Raw genomic sequence first — 22,455 nt, 5'->3', positions numbered from 1 at the left:
CGTTTATTGGGGATTTAATTAACAGCAGCTGTGGGGGGAGGGTAGATCCCAGTTGTTTCCCCGTGCCTCAGTTTCCCCTGTGCCAGCACTGCGTGTGCCGGCCCCGAGCGCTGCCCCAGCCCTGTCCTGGGTGTCATCCGTGTCCCCTGAAGCCAGGGCTGCGCTGTGCCCTGCGCCACGCTGTCCCCACACCCCATACCGTGCCCCACGCCGTCCCCGCTGTCTGTGGGCAGCCGGCAGGACGGACACGCCGGGGCAGGAGCTCCTCGCACCGGGAGAGCCGCGGGGGCCGCGGGGTCAGCACGGCACCGGCACAGGGTCCCCCGAGTCCCCCCACTGTCAGCCCCCAGCGCTGACACCGCTGATTTATCGCCCTCGTTAGCGCAGCCCGGGAAGCATCTGGCCGCAATTAGGGCCGGCTCAGCGTCACCCGCCCCGGTGTCCCCGGGGCCCCGCGTGTGCCCGGGGTCTCGGCGGCGCGGGGGCCGCATCCTGCCCGTGGTGGTGGGGGGGGGGGGTTATCGGCGGCCACCGGCGCTGCCTCCCCCCGCGCCGGTGACGTCAAGCGCTGACGCCGATCCGCCCCCTCAGCCGCCCGCGGGCTTGGCCGGCCGTGACGTCTGCCACCGCCACCGCCACCGCCACCGCCGTTAACTCCTTCCCCGGTGCCGCCTGAACCGGGCTCATCGTGCCCCCGCCTGACCCACGCTGCTGGGTCCTGCCGGAGCGACCGTCCAGTGACGGTGTGACCCTCCTCTACCCCCCCCCCCCCGCCGGGGGACCGTGGGTGGCCGGAGGGAGCGGCCGTTCCCTGGGCAAACACCGGACACACCGGGGACAAACGTCGGGGCGGTGACACGGGACAGGCTGGGACAAGGGACGTGTGCGGACATGCAGGAACGGCGGCTCTGGCCCAGCAGGGCACGGGCCGGACAAACCCTGCTGTGCCCGGGCACTGTCCGGCCACGCTGCCGGTGGAGCCGGTGGCCTGTCCCGGTCTGACCCACACGGGTGGTGGCCTGGCTGTCCCCAGAGGTTCCCGTGAGGCCCCGTGGCGGTGCCTGGCCCGGTGTGTTTATTTATTTCTTTGTCGTACCCTTTTACAACCGGGGTCCGGCTCAGGGATAGTGCCCAGTGCCCGCTACCAGTGCCCGAGTCAGTGCCCGGTGGCCAGTGGCCATGCCACTACCAGTGCCCAGTGCTGGTGCCCGGTGCCCATGCCAGGGCCAGTTCTGGTGCCGGTACCCGGAGTCCAGTGCCAGGGGGCCGGTTCCTGTGCCCTGTGGCCAGTTACCGGTACCCTGTGCCCGATCCCGGTTCCCAGTCCCGATTCTCAGTAGCCAATTCCCGTGCCCGGTCCCCATTCCCGGTGTCTGATTCCCGTGCCCAGTTCCCGATCCCCTGTGGCCAGTTCCCGTTCCCGGTGCCCGGTTCCCGTTCCCGGTGCCCGGTTCCCGATTCCCAATGGCCAGTTCCCATTCCCGGTGTCTGGTTCCCGTGCCCGGTTCCCGATTCCCAGTGGCCAGTTCCCGTTCCCGGTGCCCGGTGCCCGGTTCCCGGTGCCGTTCCCGTGCCCGGTTCCCGCCCCTCCCTTTGTGCCCATCATCCCCGGCGGGGCGCGCGCGCCGCGGGGCCACGTGATCGCCCCTCCCCCGCGCTGACGTCATCCCAGGGCCCCGCGCGCTGTTGTCCCGTTTACCCGCCGGTCGCCGCGGCGACGGGGGCGGGGCGTGGCCGGCAGGGGGCGGGGCGCCGCCTCCGCGGGGCGGAGGCCACGCCCCGTATGCAAACGAGGGCGGGCGAGGACGTCATCTGCAGCCAATGAGGACTCGACGCGGTGAGGTCACCGCGACGGCGCCGCCTATTTAACGCGGCGCGGGGCGCGCGGCGGCGGCAGACGCGTGTGCGCGCGCGCAGGAGCGGGGCCGCGGCCGGTGCGCACCGGGCGCCTCCCCCCCGCCCTCCCCCCGCCCCGCGCTCGCCCCGGTCCTCCCCCCGCCCCGGCGCCGTTTCCCCCGCAGCCGGGCGGGGGAGGAGGATGGAAACACCCTTCTACCATGATGATGTGTTGAGCGGCCTCGGCAGCGGCTTCGCCCCGTCCTCCGGCAGCAGCGGGCTTCTCCTGCCTTTCCCCGGCGGCAGCATGATGAAGAAGGACGCGCTCGGGATGGCCTTACCGGAACAGGTGGCGGCGGCGCTGAAAGCCCCCGGCGCGGCCAGCGGCGAGGCGGCGGGGCTGCTGGGCTCGGCCGACCTGGGGCTGCTCAAGCTGGCGTCCCCGGAGCTGGAGCGGCTCATCATCCAGTCCAACGGGCTGGTCACCACGACCCCGACCAGCGGCCAGTTCCTCTACCCTAAAGCGGCCGCCTCCGAGGAGCAGGAGTTCGCCGAGGGTTTCGTGAAGGCGCTGGAGGACTTGCACAAGCAGAACCAGCTGGGCGGCGGCGCGGCGGGCAGCGGCGGCGGCGCGGGCGGCGGCGGTGGGGGAGGAAGCGGCGGCGCGGGCGAGCTGCCCGCCGCCGGGATGGCCCCGGAGCCGCCGGTGTACGCCAACCTCAGCACCTACCCGGCCGTCAGCTACGCCGCCGACCCCGGCCCGTTCGCGGCGCCGCCGCCGCGGCTGCCGCCGCCCCCGCCGCCGCTAAAGGACGAGCCGCAGATCGTGCCGGAGGTGCCGAGCTTCGGGGAGAGCCCGCCGCTGTCCCCCATCGACATGGACACGCAGGAGCGCATCAAGGCGGAACGGAAGCGGCTGAGGAACCGCATCGCCGCCTCCAAGTGCCGCAAGAGGAAGCTGGAGCGGATCTCCCGGCTGGAGGAGAAGGTGAAGAGCCTCAAGAGCCAGAACACGGAGCTCGCCTCCACCGCCAGCCTGCTCCGCGAGCAGGTCGCCCAGCTCAAGCAGAAGGTGCTCAGCCACGTCAACAGCGGCTGCCAACTCCTGCCCCAGCACCAGCACCAGGTGCCGGCGTACTGACCCCGGGCGGGCCGGGGGCGCCCGAGCCCGGGCAAGGACCCAGGGAAGCGCTGGGGGAGCGCCCGCCCTGCCCCGGGCATGGACCGAGGGGAACGGGGGGAGCGCCCGCCCCGCCCCGGGAACGAACCGAGGGGTCCCGGGCATGGACTGAAGGGAGCGGGGGTAGCGTCCTGCCCGCCCCAGGCGCGGACTGAGGGGGTCCCGAGGGGAGGAAGAAGAGCGATGATCGCCCCCGCTCCCATCTCCCCGGACACGGACTGAGGGGTTTGAGGGGAGGACCGGGACCGGCTCCGGATGGTGGGCACTGAGCACGCCCCGCTCCCCGCGCACGGACTGAGGGGGGCCGGGGCCTTCCCTCCCGGCCCCTCCGCGCCCCACACATTCCAGTCAGGTCCCAGTAAAACCCCGCGACACGGAGAATTGGCCTCTCGCTGTTTGCTGCGCCGGGGAGGGACGGGACGGGACGGGAAGGGAAGGGGCGGCGCGGGCAGGAAGCGGCGCGGCCGGGTGCCATCTTGGGGCGGGGGGGGGGGGAAGCGGGGACCGGGGGGGTTTGGGGAGTTTTAGGGGGCGATGGAGGTCGGGGAGCGGGGAGTGAGTTCCCCCCCGGGGCTGGCAAAGGGGCTCTGGGAATCACTGGAGAGGGTGGAGGGCGAGGGGGTCCATGGGGTTGTTGTTATGGGGGGAGGGGGCTTTGGGGTAGCTGGGAAGGATGGAGGATGTTGTGGGAAGGGGGGGGTAGTGAAAGGTTGAGGTTTTGAGGGGGTTTTGGGGTTATTTGGGCTCTCTTGGGGGCAATATGGGTATGTTTGGGCTCCCCTGGGGCTGAGGGGTCCCTATGTGGGAGGAGGTGGGTGAGGGGACCCCACTGCTGGTCCTGGCTGTGGCTCTGCTCTGCCAGACCCTCTCCGTGTCGGGGGGTTCACCAGCACCCCCCTGTCCTGGCCTCCCCGGGGTCGCCCCAAGGCACCCAGCGAGGCCGGGCCTCCTCTGCTCCTCCCAGACTTCGGCAACAGCCTTGGGCTTCCCGGCAGCGCCACGGCTCCTCCTCCGTGTCCGCCACCTGCGGGGCCCCATCCCTGCTCCATCCCGGGGAGCAGTACCCGAGAGACCGACCCTGTGTCCCTGGAGCGTTTGGGGCCGCTGCTGGCGGCAGTTCCAGCCCGTTGCAGCAGCGGGATCGCCGCGCTCCCGGGGGCTGGCGGGGAGCCGGCTGTGGGGGGAGCGTGGGGTCCCTTGGAGCCCTGCCGTGGGTAGCTCCCCGGGGACCCCACGCTCGGCGCCGGGCCCTGCCGTGGGTGGCTCCCCGGGGACGCGGGGCCAGCCGGCTGCGGTTTGCCGGAGGAAGCGCCGTCCCGGCGCGGTTGTGCTGCGCCCCGGATGTGCCGCTCCGGGCACAAAAGATGGACGGGGCAGCCACCTGTCCGGCCCCGTGGCCTCGGTGTCACCAGATCCCTGTGTCCCCAAGTCCCCGCATCCTCATGTCCCCAGATCCCATTGTCTCTGCATCTTGATGGCCCCAGGTCCCTTTGTCCCCAAATCCCCGCGGTCCAACGTCCCTGTATCCCGACGTCTCTGCTTCCCCAGATCCCTTTGTCCTTAAGTCCCCACATTCCCCGATTCCTTTGTGCCCGATGTCCCCAGGTCCTTGTGTCCCCACGTGTCCCCGGAGACCGCGGGCTGCTGCCGGCAGGGCTGGCTCCCGGTGCCGGGGGGGGGGAAAATCTCACGGCCCCGGGCTGGGGGAATTTTGGGGGGGAGGGAGGGGGTCCTCCCGGCGCCCGCCGCGTCCCGGCGCTGCGGTGCCGCCCGGTACCGACAGGGGGCGCCGCGGGCGGGGGTGCCCCCGCCTCCCCAGGGGCGGATAAAGGCGGCGGGATCGGCACCGGCACCGGGCGGGATGGCCCGGGGCGCGCTCCCCCTGCTCTGCTGCGCCGCTGCCCTGCTCGCTGCTGCAGGTACCGAGCACCGGGGGGTCCGCGGGGTCCCGGGGGCACGTGGGATCTGCAGCACCGGGGTGCTGGGTGCTTCCCGCTGCCACCGGCAGGTGGGTCTGTGGCCTCCCCCCGCCCAGTTCTGGGTACCGGGAGGGGTGTCCAGCTGCTGCGGGGCACCGGGGAAGTTCCGGGAGGTGACCACCTGTTGCCCCACGCTCTGCACTGCCGGGGTCCCGTGTCCTTTCCGGGGCTGGGGTCAGCGGGGGGGCTGCACCTGCTCTCCGGGAGTGCCAGCTGGACCTGAGCACCCTGCCCCTCCCAGACGATGCGGCTGCGGTGCTGCCAAACCGGCTGGTGCTGGAACCCTGGCACCGTCTCGGCACTCCCGGTGCTAAGGGCTCCCTGGTAACCCGCGCCAATGCGGGCTCCCGGTCTCCAGCGTGGGCCCCCGCATCCTCCCTGCACCCCGAGGGGCCTCGGTTCACCCGTCCTGGCACGCTGGGTGCTTGGGCCTGTGTTCAAAGCCATCCTGGCAAAGGGTGGCAGCTGGGTGGGGACAGCCCATCCCAGGGAGCCTGGCGGATGTGGGGACCCCCAGCCACGCCAGGGTGCTGGCTCTGCCATGGGACGTTTCTCTCTGGTGTCCCCCTGGGGCTAGGCTGGACTTGCTCCTCCTCTTGTGTACACAGGATTTGGGCAGATAAGGGGCACTGCCAGCACTGCCTGGGAAACCCGCTCTGTTCCACGTGGCCACCGCGGAGTCCCCACCACGCCTGGCCCTGAGAATGTCCAGTGGGTGCCACAAGGGCTGGGTTGACACGTGTTCCTGTGCCATGGCACTGCCCGCTGCTGCCACGCTGCTCTGCTCGTTCCCAGCAGTGCTGTGCCCATGCCATGACAGCTTGGGAAGCGCTTCTGACTCCGGATTTGTGGGGTCTGATATTGGCTAAATCCCAGTTTTCTGTGTGTGTGATAAAAACCATCTGGGAAATGATCCCTGTGAGGCCGGGAGCTGGGGCAGGTGCTGCTGCCCTGCCAGGACCCTGCCATGTGCTTGCTGACCAGCTGTCTCCTCCAAGGTCCAGAGCCAGGACCTGGAGGTCCACCCCAGCCTGGTGGCCCTGATTCTGCCACCAGAGTGTCTCGGAACAGCTCAGGGACAGCCGTGTCGCCATCTCCACCCAGCTCAGCTGCAGCCACCAGCCAGGGGACTCACAGTGGGACTCCAGCCAGCTCTGACTCGGGAGGGGTCAGTGCAGCTCCATCCAACCCACCCACGGCACCAACTCCATCCAAGTCTTCGGGATCAACAGCACCTCCAGCATCTTCATCCAACATCACCACAGCACCAACTCCATCCAAGTCTTCGGGATCAACAGCACCTCCAGCATCTTCATCCAACACCACCACAGCACCAACTCCATCCAAGTCTTCGGGATCAACAGCACCTCCAGCATCTTCATCCAGCACCACCACGGCACCATCTTCAGCCAGGACAGCAGGATCAACAACACCTTTGACACCCTCATCCAATGCCACCACAGCACCAACTCCATCCCACACGAGCGTGTCCAGATCCACAGAGCATCCATCCAACTCAACAGCAACACCAGCCCCATCCTCACCCAGGCCCTCTGGGCCTGCTTCCCCCACACCCACCGTGAGCCCGGCTCCCAACAGCACCAGCACTGTCACCACCAGCTCCAGAACGAGAGCAGCTGTTGGCAGCACAGCTGGTAACTCCGGTGAGAGCCATGCTGGGGGGCACTGGGCAGATGGGGGACCTGGGTTTGAGCACGGGTCCCCCCTAGACCCCTCACTTGGGGCTGCACCCACAGCAGGGCTCAGGGTGCAGGTCCCAAGGTGATGCCAGAGCCCCCCTGGCTGCTCCCTCCTCTTTGGGGGGCTGTTGAGGGCTCCTCTTTTCTGCCTCTGCCAGGGAGGGCCCTGGGCTGGTCCCCCAGGGGTGGAGGTGACACAGGAGCTGGGTGCCAGGTCTCTGGTGGGTGGGGTGGTGGCACTGGGGTGACTGAAGCCGGTCTGGAGCCTCATCTTTCTCCGTGGTGCTTGAAGGCTGGGCACGAGTCTCAGCAGTGCCAGGGGGAATAACGGGGTGCCCGTCTCGCCCCCACAGAGCAGCACCCCACTGAGCTGAGCCCTGGTGTGGTCGTCATCATCTCCCTGTCCGTCTGCCTGCTGCTGGCGGGGGTGGCCGTGCTGCTGGTGCGGCTGTCCCAGCGCAGGACCCTCCCCTTCCAGCACCTGGATGAGGTGCCCATGGTGCGTGGGGGGGCCGGGGGTGGTGAGGGAGGAGGTTTTGGGGGGGCAGCGGGTCCAGGGTGCGGGCGCTCACCCCGCTCTCTCTCTCTCTTCTTCCCCAGAGCAAAGTGATGGAGGGGTCCCCCGTCACTCCCCCCGCCCCCAGGTGACGCCCCCGCCGCAGCCCCCCGGGCTCCCCACGCTGCTGAATAAAGGCGCTGCTGCCCTGGCTCTGGTTTCCCGTCTGCCATGTGCTCTGCAGCCTGCCCGGGGAAAACCCCCGCTCCCGGGGGAGGCCCCAACCGCTTTCGGGGTCCCCCTGCTTCGGGCTGGCGGCCCCGGGGTGTTCCCGGGCCGGCGGGGTGGGTGCGGGGTGCGCGGCGATGGTGCCCGGGGTGGGGGGAGCCGCGCAGCCCCCCCGGCGAGGTGGGATGGGAGGGAGCGAGCGGCCAGGCACGCACATCGCCTTCCTTCTGCTCCGCTGCACTCGGCCGAGGCCGCGCTCTCCGCGAGGACCGGGCACCGGTAAGGGGCTGCGGGCGAGGCCGGGGGGCTGGCGCCGGCGGGGACCCCCGTGCCGGGCATCGGCAGCTCCTGGGATTGGGATGAGGCCGCTCCCAGTGCTGGCAAACCCCGGGGGGCTCGGTCCTGGGGGGCTCTGCGGGCGTAGCCGTGCACCCGGTGTGCCCCGGTTCTCGGGGACGGTGGGCAGCGGTGTCCGGGGTGGATCGTTAACGTGGCACTGTTGCGTTCAGGACTTGGTGGGTGCTGCGGGCTGGGGGCCATCCCCGTGGCCTCAGATCCACGTCCCTGTCCCCATCCAGCCCACGGGAGCACCGGGAGTGGGGCGGGGGGGGCCCCGAAACCCGAGGTAGGGGCTGAGCCCGGCCGAGTCCCGGTGCCCATAAAGCAACGGGGGGAGGAGCCGGCGTGTCCCGGCCCTGGGGTGTCCCCGGCTGCGGGAGGGGGGACCCCGCCGGCGAGCCCCCCCGGCCGCGGCTGCCGGAGTTCCCCCCGCAGGGACGGCGATGAGACGGAGCCGGACAGCGCTGCCCTTCCTCGGCACGGAGGTGAGACCGGCACCGGGGGCCACCGGGGGGGTCAAGGGGTGTCCCCGGGGTCCAGGGGTGTCCCCGGTATGAGCGTCCCAGCGCCGGGCCCCCAGGCAGCAATAACCGGGCTGGCGGCGCTGAGCGGGAGTTAATTATCCCCTTAATGGGCGGTTAATTATTATTCACCTCTGCGTAATTGCGCGCCGGCTCCGGGGGTTTTTCCGGCGGGGTCCCGGGGGAAGTCGGGGGGGTCCCGTCCGGTGGCGGCGGGACGAGAAGGAGGAGGAGGAGGACGAGGGGACTCCCGGCGGCTCCGTGCGCTGCGGGCGGAGCCGCTCCCGGTGCACCGGCTGTACCTTCCCCCGTGCCCCCCTCGCCTCGGTAACACCCCGGTACCCCCGGGTGCAGCGCCGCACCGTGTCCGGCAGGGGGCGCCAGCGCGCTACCGGCGCTCGGTACCGGCGGGGGCGGGCGGGGGGCGCTGCCCGGGCGGGACCCCCGGACCGGGACCTCCCCGGGACCGCTCCCCGCGCCCCTCACCGCTGCTCTGTTTCCCGGCAGCGCTGCCGCGACCCCGCCGAGGCCGCCCCGTCGGGCCCGGGCCCGGGAGCGGCGGTGGGCGCCGTACGCCGGCGTTTCTCCGGGACCCCGTTGCTGCCGCCGCTGGGCTGCCGGTTGGCCGAGGCGGCCCGCGCCCCCGAGCCCGAGGCTGCCCGGGTGGTGTTCACCATCGAGGAGAGCGGCCCGAGCAGCGGCGATGAGTCCGAGCCCCCCCGGTAAGGGCGGGTCGGGGAGCGGGGTGGCGATGCCGGCCCCGGTGGCACCGGGAACGGGTCACCGGGCAGGGCACGGCTGGCGGGGACGCTCCCGGGTTCAGCACCGGCGGCCGGACAGCGGCACCGGGGCAGAGCACCCGGTGGGCTGGGGACAAACCCCTCTGTCTGTCCCTGTCACCCCCCAACACTCCTGTCCCCCACTGTCCCCACCACGCTGTCCCCATCACCCCCATCCCTGTCACCCCCGTCCTCACCCCCCTTGTTCCCACCACCCATCCCCATTCCCTCTCCTCATCCTCTTCACGCCCTGCCCGAGGTGACCTCGGTCCCTCCCGCGGTGGCCGGGCCCCGGCTGTGCTGCTGCAGGGCTATTTTTGGGCCATTCCCCCTGTCCTGTGCCTCTCCCAGCCCGGCTTGTGGGGACAGCAAGGAGCTGGCACAGCCGAGGGACGTGGCTCTGGTGTCACTTGTCATCCACCCCTGCACAGACACGTGGGCACAGTGACACTCCGATAAGGACTGGCCGTCCTGGGGACGGGGACTGGCTGTCCTGCGGCCAGTCCAGCCCTTGCTGTCCGAGGCTGCTGGCTGCCAGCCAGCGCAGGGGGCTCTTCCCTCTCTCCCACATCCCCTGATGTCCCTCTGTCCCCGCATCCCTCTGCCCTGATGTCCCCACGGTCGTGCTTGCAGCCCCCCAGGACCCCCATCCGGTGGGTTTTGGGGTCCCCGCCGGTGCTGTCGTGGCGGGGGGGGCCTGTTGCTGCGTCCCTCCTGGCTCCCTGCCGGCTGCTGGATATTTTTGTGGCCATCAGGAACAGCAGGTATCCACATCCTGCTACATCAGCCTGGGCAGGTGCCAGCTCCCATGGCCAGGCCGGTGGGTCGCCCACAGTGTCACTGCCACCAGCTGGACCTCACCCTGCTGCTCCCTGCTCCATTCGGGAGTGGCTCCAGGAGGGGACAGCACCAGGGAGGGGCTGGGGCACCACGTGGGGTGGGTTTGGCTTTCACAGGCCGCTCAGTGGCACCGTGGCATGTCCACACCACGTGTCTGGGATGCTCCGTGCTCAGCTGTGTCCCTCGGTGGCACCATGGCACAGCCGCACCGTGTGTCCGGGGTGCTCCATGCTCAGCCGTGTCCCTCAGCAACACCGTGGCATGTCCACACTGCGTGTCCGGGGTGCTCCATGCTCAGCCGTGTCCCTCAGCGGCACCGTGGCATGTCCACACTGGGTGTCCGGGATGCTCCATGCTCAGCCGTGTCCCTCAGTGGCACCGTGGCATGTCCACACTGCCTGTCCGGGGTGCTCCATGCTCAGCCGTGTCCCTCAGCGGCACCGTGGCATGTCCACACTGCCTGTCCGGGATGCTCCGTGCTCAGCCGTGTCCCTCAGCGGCACCGTGGCATGTCCACACTGCCTGTCCGGGATGCTCCGTGCTCAGCCGTGTCCCTCAGTGGCACCGTGGCACGTCTGCTCCGTGCGTCTGGGTCCCTCGGGGGCTCCGTGGGGCATTTTTCTGCGTGTCCAGGCAGAGCACCCCTGCCCTTTCAGGAGCAGCTGCCGCCTCGGGGACAGCAGGGTGGCCGGTGGCACCGGGCCAGCGAGGGGCCACGTGCCCGGGCCGCCAGGCACACCGGGGGGGGACCCGCTCCCTGCGCCGGCTGCCGGAGCCAGACAGTTGTTTAATTTCCCAGGCGCAGGGCGGGAGGGGGATGGAAAGTTTCCCGGGGCTGCCGGGGCCGGGACAGCCGCACGCTTCCTGCTCCGCACCGGGGGCAGCGGGGCCTCGCCGCCCGCCCGGGGGTCCCTGAGCCGGGCCATGCTGCCCACCACGCACTGCTCGCCGGGGGCTTCTCCGGCCGCGTCCCCCCGCAGTTCCCCCCGCAATTCCCCCGTCCTCTTCAGGAAGCTCCTGATGAACCAGAGCATCCGCCTGCAGCGGCGCTTCACCGTGGCGCATCCCCTCTGGTAAGGGGGGGACGCTGGCGGGTCCCCGCGGGCGGGGTGGCCCCGGGGCTGTGCTGCCGGGACGGCGGCAGTGGCTCCCCCGGAGCTGTGGCACGTCCTCAGGGCTGTGGGCCCACGGGGACGCGGGGGACGAGGAGGGGACAGTGGGTGTCCGTCCCCACATGGCCGGGGGCTGAGCCGGGCAGGGGGGAGCCGCCGGACGAGCAGGGCTGAGCACGGACACGCTCATCGCAGCCATGGCCGGGCAGAGACCCGCGGGGGGGCTGGCCCGGTGGGGACGGAGGGGAGCTTTGCCCTCCAAATCAAGGCACCAACACACCCACCGCGGCTCCTCCCTGCCCTCCCCACCTCGGAGCTCTGTGGGGTTGTTTTTGGGGCGCCGTGGGGCTCAGCACATCCGTCCTCAGCAGCGACAGCATCTATTTATAGCGGCCCCGGCCCCCCCCCCCGCCGGCCACGGACACCGCTCGGAGGTCATTAACGCTGAAGCGAGGGGGGTTAATTGGGCACCAGCCCCGTGGCAGGGGCTCGTGTCCCCCGGGGCTGTCCCCTGCGGTGGCAGCGGGGTCAGGGGTGGTGGCACGGGGCCGGGAACAGACGCGGGCATCACCCCGCGGGGCCGTCGGACGGACAATGCGGCTTTGTGTCGCCGGTACCATCGGGGATGGGAAGCCGAGGCAGGAAAACAAGGGGCTGCGGGATGGCATGACGCGGTGCCGGCTGGCACTGCCACTGCCGGGGACGGCCGCGCCACAGCCACCGAGGCCGCCGGAGCGGGACGATGCTGCCGGGCAGCCGGTGCCCGTCCCGGAGGCACTCCTGCATCGGGTAGGTGCTGGGCTCCCGAGGGGACACGGTGGCCCCCGTGGCATCCGCGCTTTCCCAGTGCTCTGGGGTGGCTTGTCCCCGTCCCCACGGCGGTGGCGGCGGCGGGAGGGGACAGGCGCTGGATGGCCCTCGCTGAGTCCCTGTTGCGTGCAGTCTTTCCCATGACCCCGGGGCCAGCAGAGTAGGAGGGGGGCCGAGGAGGCCGCGGCCAGCTTGGGGACACTGGAGGGTCACCATCCCTGTCCCCTGTGCCCCCTGTGGATGCACACGGCTGCCAGGTGACTCCGGTTGGGGTGCCCCTGGGCTGCTGCCAGTATGTCCCCAAGGGCCAGGGCTTGGCTTCTGCATCGGTTTCTGTCCTTCGATGTCCCCTGGCTCTGTGCCGTGGCTGGGATATTGTCCCCTCCATGGGACACGGCACCTCGAGACGGGGCTGATGGAGGCTTTGGGGCTTTGGAGGACTTGGGACCATGGTGCTGGTGACAGGTAGGGGGAGGGACAGGCAGGAGCCAGCCCTTCCTGGGGTCTCTGGAGCTAGGAACTTCAGGGCAGCAGGTCCTGTCCCACCTGGCTGACATGGGACAGCCCGGCTCTGCTAGTCAGTGTCCCAAGTCCCAGATCCCACTGTGCCAGCAGGGAGCTGAGAGGGTCCATGTGCACCGAGCTGTGCCCGTTCTCAGTAGCAGGTGAAAAGGCCAGCAGGGCCAGACTGGGCACCAGTAGTCACCACAGGGGTCACCAAGCCAGAGTGTGCAGGGATGGTGACACAGAGAACCCGACAAACCTGGCAGCATCCCCTGGGCTGAGGTCCCTGTGCCACCCACCCCGTGCCAGCCTTGTCCCCTTTCCCCTCACAGCTTTGACCTGGAGAATGGCCCCCCCGGCCGGGGCGCGCTGGACCCCCAGGCCAGCCCGGGCGCGGGGCTGGTCCTGCAGGGCACCTTCTCCCACGGCCAGCGCCGCGAGTCCTTCCTGTACCGCTCCGACAGCGACTACGACCTGTCCCCAAAAGCCATGTCCCGCAACTCCTCCATCGCCAGCGACCTGTGAGTGTCCCCCAGCCCACATCCCCTGGGACCCCCCTCCCTTCCCCGAGCCTCACGCTCCCTCTGCTCCCTCAGGCATGGAGAAGACATGATCGTCACACCCTTTGCCCAGGTAGGTGCCACCGCTGTGCCCTGCCCAGGAGGGGACGCGGCCCGCACCCAGCACCGGGCTGGGTGTCCCGGGGGGGTCCGCCCGAGCCCAGCCCCCTCTCGCCCCCCAGGTCCTGGCCAGCCTCCGCACCGTCCGCAGCAACCTGACCCACCTCCAGGACCGCGCCGGCATCAAGTGAGTCGGCCGGGGGGTGGGAGGGCGAGGATGTCACCTGAGTGGGGACACCAACCCATGGCAAGCGGGGGGCACCGCTGTGGGGGTCCCGGCCACTCAGCCCCCCGTGTTTCACAGGAGAGGATCGAGCAGCAGCCTGCCCTCGGGGAGCAAGGCCAGCCTCTCCGGTGAGTGCCGGGGGGACGGTGGTGGGGACATTTTGGGGCGAGCTGGCTGTCCCTGTGTCCCCAGGGTGTGTCCCGCCGTGCCCCGGGGGGGTGCAGCAACCCCCCCCCCCCAAGCCAAGGCAGAGCTGCGGCTTTGCCCTTTGGGATCCATGTCTGGTTTTCGGCAGCTCCTCCCGCCCGGCCGCCCTTCGCGGCGGTGGAAAAGCTCCGGTTGACGTCAAACCTTCCATTAATAAAAGCCCGGCGGCGAGCGGGGCCCCGCGGGAGCCCGGCTGCCCCCGGGGCTGGCTGTCACCCCACGGGACAGCGTGGCACGCCGCGTGCCGGGGCTGCCACGCCATGGGGACAGCGCGACGGGGCTGAGCCCCGCTGCCCAGGGATGCTCGACCCCGACCCCCGCGTCCCCCCGTGCCCCCCGCCGCCCCCCTCGGGGGCTGGTGTGACCCCCCGTGCCCGCGAGCCCCCGGGTTTGGTGTGGCACCGGCCGCCCTGTGCCGGGTGGCCGCGCCGCTGGCAGGTCCCTTGCCAAGCTGGCGGGTGCCCCCAGCAGAAGATGCTCACCAGAAGCTCTCGCGGGAGACCCTGGAGGAGCTGGATTGGTGCTTGGACCAGCTGGAGACGCTGCAGACCAGGCACTCGGTCAGCGAGATGGCCTCTAACAAGGTAAGGGTCCCTGTCACGGTCACCCTGGCGGGCATGGGGACCCCAGAGCCCCCCAGCATGTCCTGCCAGCCCCCCACGCCGCTGACCCTGCCAACCACCCACAGTTCAAGCGGATGCTGAACCGGGAGCTGACGCACCTCTCGGAGACCAGCCGCTCCGGGAACCAGGTCTCCGAGTACATCTCCAGCACCTTCCTGGGTGAGGAGCCCCCCTGCCCCGGGGTCACCTTTCTGCTGGCAGCAGGGTGGGCTTTGTGTCCCCGGGGTCTTGGGGTGTCCACTGGAGTGATGCAAGTGGAGGGTCCCACTTGTTTCTTGTGGATGAACGGAATGGGGGGAACAAGGGGGGGTTTCCCAGGTGTCCCAGTGGGATTTGCTGCCTCAGAGGTGTCACAGCTTTTGTCCTGGCTGGGGGTGCTGGTGCACACTGGTGTATACTGGTGCACTGGGGCTGTTGGGGCCGTTCTGGTGTCCCTGGAGGAGTGTCCAGGCCTGTGGATGGGGGTGAGGGAAAGTGCTGCAGCCCCCCAAATTGTCACGGTGCGACCTGTGCCTGTCCTCAGCGTGACCCAGGGGGATGCTGGCAGAGGAATTTGTGCTCCTGCCCTGCTCACGGCCCCCCGTGTCACCCTAGACAAGCAGCACGAGGTGGAGATCCCCTCAGCACTGGCCAAGGACAAGGAGAAGGAGCGGAGGAAGCGCCCCATGTCCCAGATCAGCGGCGTCAGGAAGCTCACGCACAGCTCCAGCCTGGCCGCCGCCGGCATCCCCCGCTTCGGGGTGCGCACGGACCACGAGGCGCTGCTGGCCAAGGTGGGCCCTGGCAGGGGTGACCCACCCGACCGTGGGGTCCCCAGCGCCAGCCCCCCATGGATCTCTGTCCCTCTGGTCCCCAGGAGCTGGAGGACACCAACAAGTGGGGGCTCAACGTGTTCAAAGTGGCCGAGTACTCGGGGAACCGCCCGCTGACCGTCATCATGTACAGCATCTTCCAGGTGAGCATCCCACCGGGATGTCCCTGTCCCCGTGCCCGGATGGGGACGAGCCACCTCCCGTCTCCCGCAGGAGCGTGACCTGATGAAGACCTTCCGCATCCCCGTCAACACCTTCATCACCTACATGCTGACGCTGGAGGACCACTACCACGCCGACGTGGCCTACCACAACAACCTGCACGCCGCCGACGTGGCGCAGTCCACGCACGTCCTCCTCTCCACGCCTGCGCTGGAGGTGATTCCTGCTCGCCCAAGGCCACCCAGGTGTGCCTGGTGGGGCCGTCAAGCGTCCCCAACGCCTTTTCCCACCATTCCCAGGCTGTCTTCACGGACCTGGAGATCATGGCTGCCATCTTTGCCAGCGCCATCCATGATGTTGACCACCCCGGGGTCTCCAACCAGTTCCTCATCAACACCAGTGAGCTGGGGCACAGGGATGGAGCTGGGGGATAATGGGGGACCCCAGGAGTGACCCTGGGGTGACCAGTGCCATCTCACAGACTCAGAGCTCGCCCTGATGTACAACGATGCCTCGGTGCTGGAGAATCACCACCTGGCCGTGGGCTTCAAGCTCCTCCAGGAGGAGAACTGCGACATCTTCCAGAACCTGAGCAGGAAGCAGAGGCAGACGCTCCGTAAAATGGTCATCGACATGGTACGGGGGAGCTGGACCACTCCAGGGTGGGGGTCTGGGCTGGGGGGTCAGCCTGAGCCCCATTCCCACCTCACCCTGCCCAGGTGTTGGCCACGGACATGTCCAAGCACATGAACCTGCTGGCGGATCTGAAGACCATGGTGGAGACCAAGAAGGTGACCAGCCTGGGGGTGCTGCTGCTGGACAACTACTCCGACCGGATCCAGGTGGGGACACGGCACTGCAGGTGTCCGTCCTGGCTCTGGCCTGCCGGGATGTCCCGTTTGGTGCCACCACTCTCCCAACCCCAACTGGGGGGCCAAGCGAGTTCGTGGCACAGTGTGGGTGGCCCTGGGGGACAGAGGACACGGTGTCCGTGCCTGCAGGTGCTGCAGAACATGGTGCACTGCGCCGACCTCAGCAACCCCACGAAGCCGCTGGAGCTGTACCGGCAGTGGACCGACCGCATCATGGTGGAGTTCTTCCACCAAGGAGACCGGGAGCGGGAGAAGGGCATGGAGATCAGCCCCATGTGCGACAAGCACACGGCCTCCGTGGAGAAGTCCCAGGTGGGACGGCAGCCTGGGGACAGGGCGGGGGGCGCAGGGCTGGGCAGGGGGCTCAGCTCTGCCTCTCCCCAGGTGGGATTCATCGACTTCATCGCCCACCCGCTGTGGGAGACGTGGGCCGACCTCGTGCACCCCGACGCCCAGGAGCTGCTGGACACGCTGGAGGACAACCGGGAGTGGTACCAGAGCATGATCCCGCGCAGCCCCTCCCCTCCGCCCGAGGGAGCCGCAGTGTCCCCCGCCACCACCGACAAGTTCCAGTTCGAGCTGACGCTGGAGGAGGAGGAGGAGGGTGAGTCGGACACGGAGCTGGAGGGCGCCGAGAGCCCCCTGGACGAGGACAACAGCGGCTCCAAGACGCCGGGCACGGATGACTCGGAGTCGGCCGACACCAAGCGCCTGTCCCCCGGCACCGGGGACCGGGACTCGCCTGTGCCCCGCCCCAGGGACGTGGACAACCGGCGGGCGCTGGAGGGGACGCTGCCGAAGGACGGTGGCAGCGGGTGCTCCGGGCCTGAGGGCAGCCAGGGGCTGTGCCTGGACACAGAGGGCAACGTCACATTCCTGTCCCTGGGCACGTAGCGGCATCGGCCCGTGGGTCCCCTCGCTGCCAGGGTACGTGGGACTGGGCACTGTCACTGGAGGGACACAGAGGCACCCAGGTTGTGTCCCCGTTCGGGAGCTGGGCAGGTCCTGACAGGCACGAGGACCATGCCGGCCTTCTCCCTGCTCCCACCAGCTGCTGGGAAAGGTCCCTGTCCCCTACAGACAGGGTGTGGGGACACCTCCGGCCCCAGCCCAGCCCTGGGGACATCACGCCCTGCAAGGCTCCAGGAAGGAGCATTCCAGCACCTTTCCAGGTGTGCCTCTGCAGGACAGCAGCCCCATGGTGGGATGAGGTGGGCGAAGGGTGCTGGTGGCACCCCCAGGCACCGGCGCACGACACGGGCACGACTCAGTGGTTTATTTATTTGGGGACAGGTTCACTTTTTAAAGCCTTTTGTAGCTCACTTTTTACTACGAGCCTCCCCGAGGCTCGCACACATTTTTGGGGCGGAAAGGCGCATTTTTGGGGAAGAAAGTTGCATTTCTGCTCTGCGATCACTCAAAATGCCATTTGTATTGCACATTTCGGACCCCCCCCACGTCTCCGGTGTCCTGCCTGGGGCAGGGTCCTTCGGGATTCTTCCTTCACCTTCCAGAGATTAAACCCGGTTTGTTCCACCCTAAACATGAGCCTTGTAAGCTCCTCTTTGTGTCACGGGAGCCGAAGCCAATGTCCCCAGGGACTGGCGTGGTTGGTGGCCCCGTCTCCCGCCGGGCACCGGGCAGGGCCTGGCTCCGTGCTGGAACAAAAGCGAGCTCCTCCCTGGAAACGCCGATCCATCACTGGCAAACACGACCTGCTAAGGTAAATATTTAATCGCCGGCTTGGCGCGGTGCGGAGCCCGTTCCCGGCTCTTCCGCATTGCTCCCAGCGCTGATTTATCTCCACAAACACGTCCCCACCCGTGGCACTGCCCTGGCACGTGGGGCCCTCGCCCCCTGCCCGCCCTGCGCTCCCCTTGCTGGGCCTCGGGAGCTCGATGGTTCTTTCCCAGCCCAGCCCAGAGGTTTTCCAGGGCTTGGCCGGGAGTGCCGGGTGCTGCACAGGGTGGTGGTGGCTCCGTGCCATCCCTGGTGGGTGCTGGATTATCTCCTGGTCTCTTCCTTTTGGAGAGGATCAGCCAAGGCTTTGTGCTCTCAGAATTCCTTGAACCCAGATCCATGCCAGACTCTGCTGGGCTGGAGCGGGGCAGGAGCTGGTGGGAAAAGCCCATTTTTCCCCCCTTTCCTGGCCCAGGGGCTGCAGCATGAGGAGGGTGGTGGGGCTGTTGCCTGGGGAAGGTGATGGAAAATGCCCACAGCAGCCAGGTCAATCCCTGAGCCTGCATCCATCCCTGAGCCTGTGTCCATCCCCACGGCTGCGTCCATCCCATGCTGGACTGTCCGTGCCATCCCGCTGCCACTGGGGGCTGTGGTCAATCTCCCCACTGCCCACCCCGTGCCCACCGTGTGCGCCTCCGTCCTCCCAGGGCTGTGGGTGTGGGATGAGCCTGGCCAGGAGCGAAGAGCTGCACCGGGACAGAAACCACGGAGCCCCCCTGTGCCCCCCGAGCGGGGCAGGGCAGGGCCCGGGAGGCACCCGGGGTCCCGGGCAGGGCAGGGCAGGCCCGGGCAGGGCGGGGCCGCTGCCCTGAGGCCGCCATATGTTGCCGGCCCTAAGCCTCGCTGGAGCCTCAGGGCGAGGGAGGACATGGCCGCCCACCTGCGCAGCAGCCCCGCCTCAGCGCCAGCCGCCCTGCCACGGGAAGGATTAGGCTGCCCGCGACTGCAGGCCTCAGGGAGGCGTCGCAATAGGGCGCCATGTCGCGACAGGCGATGTCAAACCTCGACCCCCGTTGAGGGGGAATGGTTCGGTCTACACCCCCGCCGGAGCAGGGGGTGGTTCGTCCCGCGCCCCGCGGAGCGCGGCCGGACCGCACCACTGCGCGTTGCCGGAGGAGGGGGCGGCGCCCACCACCGCGCCGGGAGGGGGGCTCTCCTCCCCCCAGTCCGCCCGCTGTCCATCAGAGCGCGCCGCCGAGCCAATCAGCGCTGCGCTCAGGGGCGCGCCCGTGACGTACAACCTAATTTGCATAGCGGGCCCCGCCCCTCAGCCGACGTCACCCGAGCTCCGCATCTGCTGCAGTCGCTGCGGGGAGGAGGCGGCGGCGCGAGCGCGGCAGAGGTGAGACCCCCCCCCCCCACCGGGACCCCCACCGGGACCCCCCCACAGTGACACCCCCGCAGGGACCCCCCCGGAACCCCCTCTCTACCCCCCCCCGGCCCCGGGAGGGGAGGGCCGGCTGCAGCGGAGGAGGCGGGAGGCGGGGGGGCGATGATGATGATGATGGATGCGGCGCGGTGGGGGCTGCGCAGGGCCCGGGGGGGGGGGTCTCGGTGCGGCGGGGACCGAGTGGGTGCAGCGGGGTCGGGCCTGCGGGGAGGAGTAGGGGGTGACCCCCTCCGCATCAGCACCGTGCGCACCCCCCATCAGCGCCCTGACCCCCCCATCAGCGCCGCGACCCCCTCCTCGCAGCAATCTGCACCCCCCAGCCCGCAGTCAGCGCCTTGCGCACCCCCCATCAGCACCCTGAACCCCTTCCTTGCGACACTCTGCACCCCCCCAAACAGCAGCACCCTGAGCCCCCCATCAGCACCCTGAACCCCTTCCTTGCGACACTCTGCACCCCCCCAAACAGCAGCACCCTGAGCCCCCCATCAGCACCCTGCACCCCCCTCCCTGCAGCGCCCTGCAACCCCCTCATGAGCCCTCCTGTGAACCCCCCGTCCATCAGCACCTCGAAATCCCCATCAGCACCCTGCGCCCCCTCCCTGCAGCGCCCTGTGCCCCCCTCCACGAGCCCCCCGCATCCCCCTCTGCCCAGCATCCCTGTGCTCCATCCCGCATCCCCCTGCTCCACCCTCCCGCCTGGGCGAGCACCCACCTCTGTGCCCCCCTGCCTGGCATCACCCTCCCTCCCCACGGGTCTGTGTGACACCCCACGGGTCTGTGTGACACCCCATGGCTCCGTGTGACACCCCACAGCTCCGTGTGACGCCCCACGGGTCCGTGTGACACCCCACAGCTCCGTGTCACCGCGCTGGCCATGGCATGCGGGGGCCCCACCGCCGGTGCCATTTTGTCAGGAAGATGCGGGAGAGGCTGCGGCGCCCCGGCCGCATCCCCAACGCCACGGCAAATCCCGGGAGCCACGGCAAATCCCGGGAGCCACGGCAAATCCTGAGAGCCACGGCAAATCTCTGGAGCTGTGGCAAACCCCGGGGGCCACGTGCCCCACATGTACTGTGGACACGCTGCAGGGTCCCTGCGCTCGTGGCCTCTCCTAGCCCCTCAGGGCTGAGTGACCCATTGACGGCCACACCATCGCCCATCCTGAACCAAAATACTTCTGATCCGTGCCCGTGGCACCGGGAAACGGCTGCAAACCGGGACCTGGCACTGCCGGGGCTGCGGCCACCGGCCCCGTCACGGCCTCTCCCCCACCTTGCAGATGGCGTCCGCTACCGACTCCCGCTATGGGCAGAAGGAATCCTCGGACCAGAACTTCGATTACATGTTCAAGATCCTGATCATCGGCAACAGCAGCGTTGGGAAAACCTCCTTCCTGTTCCGGTACGCCGACGACTCCTTCACGCCCGCCTTCGTCAGCACCGTCGGCATCGACTTCAAGGTCAAGACCATCTACCGGAACGACAAACGCATCAAGCTGCAGATCTGGGTGAGGAGAGAGACCCTTGGGGAGCCCCCAGACCCCTGTGCCGGGGTGGGGTGATGCTGAGGGGGTGATGGTTGGTGTGGGGAGATGGACGGAGCAGCTGGTGGTTGGTGAGGGGGTGATGGTCAGTGTGGGGAGATGGCTGGTGGGGTGAAGGCTGGTGTGGGGCGATGGTCAGCGAGGGGTGGTGGTGTGGGGATGATGGGTCGGTGGTGTGGGGGGTGATGGTCACTTTGGTGTGGGGCAGTGTTTGGTTGGGCGATGGTCAGTGTGGAGCTGCCCCAGCGGGGCGATGCCAGGGTGGGGGTAGATCTGCCTCCGTGGAGCTGGTGGCCCTGGAGGGGTGTCGCTGCATCGCCGGGGGTGACATTCTGCTGTCCCCTGTCCCCGCCCAGGACACGGCCGGGCAGGAGCGGTACCGCACCATCACCACCGCCTACTACCGCGGGGCCATGGGCTTCATCCTCATGTACGACATCACCAACGAGGAGTCCTTCAACGCCGTGCAGGACTGGTGAGCGCCAGGAGGGGCTCTGGGCGCCCCAAACCTCCCCAGCCACCCCCTCCCCACACCTCTCATCCTTCTCTTCCTTCCCCAAGGTCCACCCAGATCAAGACCTACTCCTGGGACAACGCCCAGGTGCTGCTGGTGGGGAACAAGTGTGACATGGAGGACGAGCGTGTGGTCTCCTCGGAGAAGGGCCGCCAGCTCGCCGAGCACCTGGGTGAGTTGGGGAGGGGGAACCCCCCGGCCACGGCTGCCAGCCCACAATTAATTTAATTAAGGGCTCAATTCCCTCGCTGTAATTGCTCCGCTCCAACACCGGCGGTGACTTGGCACCCGGTGAAAAACCACGGAGTCACCGAGCCACGGGTGGGGGGGGGGGTTTATTACACACCTCAAACCCTCTGAGAGACGCTGGGGGGAGGATTTGGGTGGGAAAAACGGGATTTTGTGGATGGTGGGGGCGGGTTGCAAACCCTTTAAATATTTAACGAGAGGAGGAGCAGCTGCGCGAGGTCGGACGCGGGGCTGGCGCTTCGACGTGCGCGCGTCCCTCGTCCCTCTGTGCCCCCCACCACGGTGTCCCCCCCACCGCAGGGTTTGAGTTTTTCGAGGCCAGCGCCAAGGACAACATCAACGTGAAGCAGACCTTCGAGCGGCTGGTGGACATCATCTGCGAGAAGATGTCGGAGTCGCTGGACACGGCCGACCCCGCGGTCACCGGGGCCAAGCAGGGCCCCCAGCTCACGGACCAGCAGGCCCCTCCCCACCAGGACTGTGCCTGCTAGGGGCCAGCCCCCCCCCCCCCCCAAAACCCCCCAAAAACCGGTCAGTGCACCCCAATCCCCCCCCCCCCAAGTTCCTCCTCTTGGGGGTCCCACGGGGGCTTTTGCTGCTGATACCTCCGAAAGGGCTGCGGCCCCTCTAGGAGCCCCCCCCCCCCCCCCCCCCCCAATTCATTAGGCTGTGCCCCCCACCCCTTAATTTATTTTTAAGCCTGGGCTGGTAGAAAAGTCCCCCCCCATTCTGCTTTTAATCACTGTCAAGAAACCATCACCCCCAGCTCCATCCCTCCCTGGTGTCCCCCGCCTCGTCCTGGCACTCCCTACCCTGGAGACCCCCCCCCCTGCCCTGGTACCCCCTGCCCTTTTTCCTGTTCTGGGACCCCCTGCTCTGGGGATTCCCCTGCCCTGCTCTGGAACCCCCTGTCCTGGGGATCCCCCTACCCTGGGACCCCCTTCCCAGCGTGTGGGTGCTGTGACAGGACCCCCAATTCCCCCCTCTCCTCCCCCCCACCCTCAGCCCCCCTTTACCCCGAGAGCTCCTGGTGGAGGGGGCTCTTTGTGCCCGGCTTCCCTGCCCCTCCAGCTGGATGGATATTTCCTGACTCTTGTTTATTTGTATAAATAGATGCTAATTTATGCTCCCGCCGTCTTCTTCCTTGTACATACAGAAATTCCTTGTAAATAG

At 68.9% G+C, this 22,455-nt stretch overlaps 4 protein-coding genes across 5 annotated transcripts; all 4 read left to right on the top strand.

The window, feature by feature from the left end:
• The first annotated feature begins 1,967 nt into the window (after window positions 1–1,967).
• JUND (JunD proto-oncogene, AP-1 transcription factor subunit) lies at window positions 1,968–3,397 on the top strand. Its single transcript, XM_068997237.1, has one exon. The coding sequence runs from the start codon at window positions 2,039–2,041 to the stop codon at window positions 2,975–2,977; it is 939 nt and encodes a 312-aa protein (XP_068853338.1). The 5' UTR covers window positions 1,968–2,038; the 3' UTR covers window positions 2,978–3,397.
• Window positions 3,398–4,874: 1,477 nt separating this feature from the next.
• Window positions 4,875–7,376, top strand: LOC138099746 (uncharacterized). The gene is made up of 4 exons (XM_068997218.1): window positions 4,875–4,935; window positions 5,994–6,659; window positions 7,049–7,194; window positions 7,296–7,376. Exons 1-4 carry the CDS (start codon window positions 4,878–4,880, stop codon window positions 7,341–7,343), a joined length of 918 nt encoding a protein of 305 aa, XP_068853319.1. The 5' UTR covers window positions 4,875–4,877; the 3' UTR covers window positions 7,344–7,376.
• A 1,506-nt stretch (window positions 7,377–8,882) lies between these two features.
• Window positions 8,883–17,389, top strand: PDE4C (phosphodiesterase 4C). 2 transcript variants are annotated; one of them, XM_068997003.1, is made up of 15 exons: window positions 8,883–9,001; window positions 12,657–12,845; window positions 12,921–12,957; window positions 13,067–13,131; window positions 13,249–13,298; window positions 13,849–13,961; window positions 14,066–14,159; window positions 14,595–14,773; window positions 14,857–14,955; window positions 15,026–15,190; window positions 15,274–15,373; window positions 15,456–15,610; window positions 15,694–15,816; window positions 15,976–16,158; window positions 16,231–17,389. In XM_068997003.1, the coding sequence occupies exons 2-15, from the start codon at window positions 12,814–12,816 to the stop codon at window positions 16,738–16,740; spliced, it is 1,905 nt and encodes a 634-aa protein (XP_068853104.1). In that variant the 5' UTR covers window positions 8,883–9,001; window positions 12,657–12,813; the 3' UTR covers window positions 16,741–17,389. The 2 variants fall into 2 exon arrangements, with proteins under 2 accessions (XP_068853104.1, XP_068853103.1); XM_068997002.1 differs by lacking the exon at window positions 8,883–9,001 and adding an exon at window positions 11,470–11,799.
• Window positions 17,390–18,853: 1,464 nt separating this feature from the next.
• On the top strand, window positions 18,854–21,820 carry RAB3A (RAB3A, member RAS oncogene family). Its single transcript, XM_068997004.1, has 5 exons — window positions 18,854–18,928; window positions 20,256–20,483; window positions 20,876–20,994; window positions 21,081–21,205; window positions 21,583–21,820. The coding sequence occupies exons 2-5, from the start codon at window positions 20,256–20,258 to the stop codon at window positions 21,771–21,773; spliced, it is 663 nt and encodes a 220-aa protein (XP_068853105.1). The 5' UTR covers window positions 18,854–18,928; the 3' UTR covers window positions 21,774–21,820.
• The last annotated feature ends 635 nt before the right edge of the window (window positions 21,821–22,455 follow it).

The sequence above is a fragment of the Aphelocoma coerulescens genome, chromosome 28 (genome assembly GCF_041296385.1).
Source record: "Aphelocoma coerulescens isolate FSJ_1873_10779 chromosome 28, UR_Acoe_1.0, whole genome shotgun sequence".
NCBI classification, from domain to species: domain Eukaryota; kingdom Metazoa; phylum Chordata; class Aves; order Passeriformes; family Corvidae; genus Aphelocoma; species Aphelocoma coerulescens.
The sequence above is the reverse complement of the archived record's forward strand: the minus strand, read 5'-3'. Positions and strand labels throughout refer to the sequence as shown.